This window comes from Muscardinus avellanarius (assembly GCF_963383645.1).
Source record: "Muscardinus avellanarius genome assembly, chromosome: 5".
Classification (NCBI taxonomy): domain Eukaryota; kingdom Metazoa; phylum Chordata; class Mammalia; order Rodentia; family Gliridae; genus Muscardinus; species Muscardinus avellanarius.
The window spans coordinates 47,933,423-47,937,210 of NC_137790.1; the positions used below are offsets into that span (position 1 = coordinate 47,933,423).

General features: G+C 33.6%; 1 protein-coding gene across 1 annotated transcript; it reads left to right on the plus strand.

The window, feature by feature from the left end:
* Nucleotides 1-2,244: 2,244 nt before the first annotated feature.
* LOC308263087 (olfactory receptor 5H19-like) lies at nucleotides 2,245-3,174 on the plus strand (the record flags this gene model as incomplete). The annotated part of the gene is made up of 1 exon (XM_080695954.1): nucleotides 2,245-3,174. One exon carries the CDS (start codon nucleotides 2,245-2,247, stop codon nucleotides 3,172-3,174), a length of 930 nt encoding a protein of 309 aa, XP_080552080.1.
* Nucleotides 3,175-3,788: the final 614 nt, after the last annotated feature.

Below are 3,788 nucleotides of genomic sequence, written 5' to 3' on the forward strand. Positions count from 1 at the left end.
AAACATTAATGTTTGTGAAGCACAGATATGAGTCCCCTCTCATTAAAGAACTTCCCATGGTTTCTTTAGCTAGTTCTTCTAACATTTGCCCAGTAAGATTTCTCATCAAATTTCAGCTTAAAGTGGGGTAGCTAGGTATATATCTGGAATTTAAACTGCAATTTGAATGAGGATAACTTTATTGGGACATGATTTCTGATAATTATCCAGAGATTTTCTTACTTTAAATTATGTTTTGATAAGCTTAGTCAGAACTATACTACTCAAAGTATACAGATGAGTACACTGTATATACACACTGAAGTTTTCATCAACATGTCAAGAGCTTCCTCAGAAAAATATGCTGAATTACAATTGTTTTTGTGGTTAAAATTTGATCTGTCTTCAGTGACTCGCTGTTTACAATGCCTATGGGAAACCTGAACTTCTTGTGTGTGTCCAAATCCACAGTGCCCAGTAGAACAACTTCAGTCTGTCCTTCAGGGAACTGTCTAGCACAGTTAGGGGAATTTCAGATCCCTACTCCTTATACTTCTGGGAAAAAAATAAATACATAGTTATATAACTGTTTGATTCTGTGTCAAAGTAAACCTTATATAAACAACATTTTCCTGAGACTGGGAAACTAAATCTCTCAAAAGAATCAATGTACAAAGAATTGCAACATTGGTTACAGGTAATTCAGTGCCATTTTTTTTTCTGTTTTATCAAGTCGAATATCTGCAAAGAATCTCTACAATCATTTTCAGTGTATAAGTAGGTCAGAAATAATTTCTCTATTTTAATTCTTTATATGAAAGGCAAGAAAACTGTTCAAACTTTGCCAATTTAGATTGTATCTGAAAGATAGAAAAAGAGCTATGTAAAAAATAAAAGAGCTACATAAAAAATAAAAAATTCGCTATCTTCATATTTAATTTTGTGCTAAAATTAAATCATCAAAAATGCAGTAAGACATTTTGTTCCCTTTAGTGACATGTTTATAATCTCATTAATCTAATTATAATGACTGTGTTTGGTGATCTAGGACTTTAAATATTTTTAAACTACGTCAAATCATTCTGACTAGAATTTTCAAGATGTCACTTACATATTAGTCTGTCCTTTCTCCAACTTCTCACACTATATCCTTATACATATATCAGGAAACATGATAAAACTTTTAATGATTCTCTGTAGTTATGAATTGATAAGTACTAACACACAGATTGAAGTTGGTCCTGTTCAATTTTCTAGTTACTTGGAATTGTATGGAGGGGAACTCACGCCAAGTAAAATACTTTTTAAACAGAAAATTGCTGGCCCCAATTACTTATATTGCATCTAGCAGGCTCATTTCTTTGGTCTAAAAAAGTTATTGGAGTCAGAAAGTGTTCTGAAGCTAAAACAAACAGGATTTCTAGAGAAAGTTCATTTTAGTAACTGTAATAATAAAGATAAACTTAAAAACTGCATTGTGTTTATTGGAGTTTGTTTACATGATGCATGTTTTTATAAACTCATACTACTAAGTACATCTCACCCATATCTTGGGATAATGTTCCTTATACGAATTTGACAGTCAACCAATGTTCTCATTTTTATCTTTCATAATTACTTACCTAGTCACCAAGTGACTCCTCTTTAATTCACTGACTGACTTTCAATACCAAATCTCTTTTGAATCTCTCTCTCTCTCTCTCTCTCTCTCTCTCTCTCTCTCTCTCTCTCTCTCTCTCTCTCTCCTCTCTCTCTCTGCATTTCCTAGTCAGTACAAATGCCATATCAAATTGATTCACTAGGCAATATACATAGGTTTGCATCATTAGAGGAGCATTGTGAAAGTACATCTTACTATAAGCCTATTTCCTGGGACAAAGTTCAAATTCCTGCACATGGCACTTGGTTCAGTTTATAATACATAGCATTCTGATAAATGTTTCTCTAGTTCAGGAACCATAGCAAAGACACAGAATTTGTAACCACATTCAACATTTCCTAGTAAATTTATCACAAGCTTAGAAGGTCCGTTGTTTTCCCTAAATCTGTTACTTCCTGTACATTTACTTCGAGAGCTGAATTTACCTTTTGCCACTTAATTCCCCCAAATTATTTTCTTTTAATACTGTAGCAATAGAAAGTTATTCAAAGTTATTATAAAGAGTATATGTTATGTCTCAATTTTTCTTGCTCAATATTCTATTTATAAGTTATAATTAGTTTTATATTCACTAAATTTCATTTCAGGGGGCATCTAGTGAAGAAATGGAAAAAGAAAATGTAACTTTGCTCACAGAGTTTGTTCTCACAGGACTTACACATCAACCACAGTGGAAGGTCCCCCTGTTCCTGCTGTTCTTGGTGATATATCTCCTCACCATGGTGGGGAACCTTGGTCTCATTGCTCTCATCTGGAATGACCCTCACCTTCACATCCCCATGTACTTTTTTCTTGGGAATTTAGCCTTTGTGGATGCTTGTTTATCTTCCACAATAACTCCAAAGATGTTGGTCAACTTGTTAGTCAAGAGTAAAATGATATCTCTCACTGAATGCATGATACAATTTTATATCTTTGTATTCTGTGCAACAATGGAGTGTTTCCTCTTGGCAGCAATGGCATATGACCGTTGTGTAGCTATATGCAAGCCTTTACTTTATCCAGTGATTATGACCCATAGATTATGCATACAGTTAGTAATTTTATCCTTTGTAGCTGGTGTTGTTCATCCTTTAATTCATGAATGTCTTATATTTAGATTAGCATTCTGTAATTCCAACATCATACATCACTTTTATTGTGATATTATGCCACTGTTAAAAATTTCCTGCACTGATACTTCTATTAATTATCTGATAATTTTTATTTTCTCTGGTTCAATACAGGTCTTTAGTATTTCCACTATTCTTGTCTCTTATACAATGGTTCTCTTTACAATTTTAAAAAAGAAGTCTGAGAAAGGTATAAGGAAAGCCTTCTCCACCTGTGGAGCCCACCTTTTATCTGTGTCTGTATACTATGGTCCTCTTCTGGTCATGTATGTGCATCCTGAATCTGCACAAACACATGATCAAGACATGACTGTCTCTGTATTTTATACTGTCATAATTGCAGTGTTAAATCCACTTATCTATAGCCTAAGAAACAAGCAAGTTATTGATGCACTGAAAAAATTTCTGAAAAGAAATGTTTAGATCTCATGTTATTATCTGTTCTTTATTATAAAAATAATGCCAGAATTATGGAGGTAATTGTTGATGTTTTCAGTGATCTTCAAAGATTTTTACTACTGTAGTTAATCTGGAATTTTAATGAGTTAAGTTATTGGTACCTAATTCATTACTTGAAAGTTTTACCTATATCATTTATAAACATATCAAAACTTAGTCATAGCTGGGCATGGCGGCAAACAATTGTAATCTCAGTACTTCAGAGACTGAGACAGGAGAATTGCAGATTTGAAACCAGCCTCGAAAACTTAGGAAGGCCCTCCACAATTAAGTGAGACCTTGTTTCAAAATAAGAAACAAATCGGGCTGTGGGTGTAGCTCAGAGGTAGAATGCCCCTGGGTTCAGTCCCCAGTGACACACAAAAATATTTAGTGGTGTTCTTATCTTACTAAAATAATTAAATCATAAATCATATTAAAATGTTTACAGGATTGTGTATTCTTGAATTATAAATATACCGAGTACTAATGGGGGTGCTGTTGCACACATGTAATCCAAGTACTTAGGAGGTTGGCACAGAAAGATCACAGATTTTAGGTCAGCTTTGGCATCTTAGTGAGACCCTGCTTCAAAATAA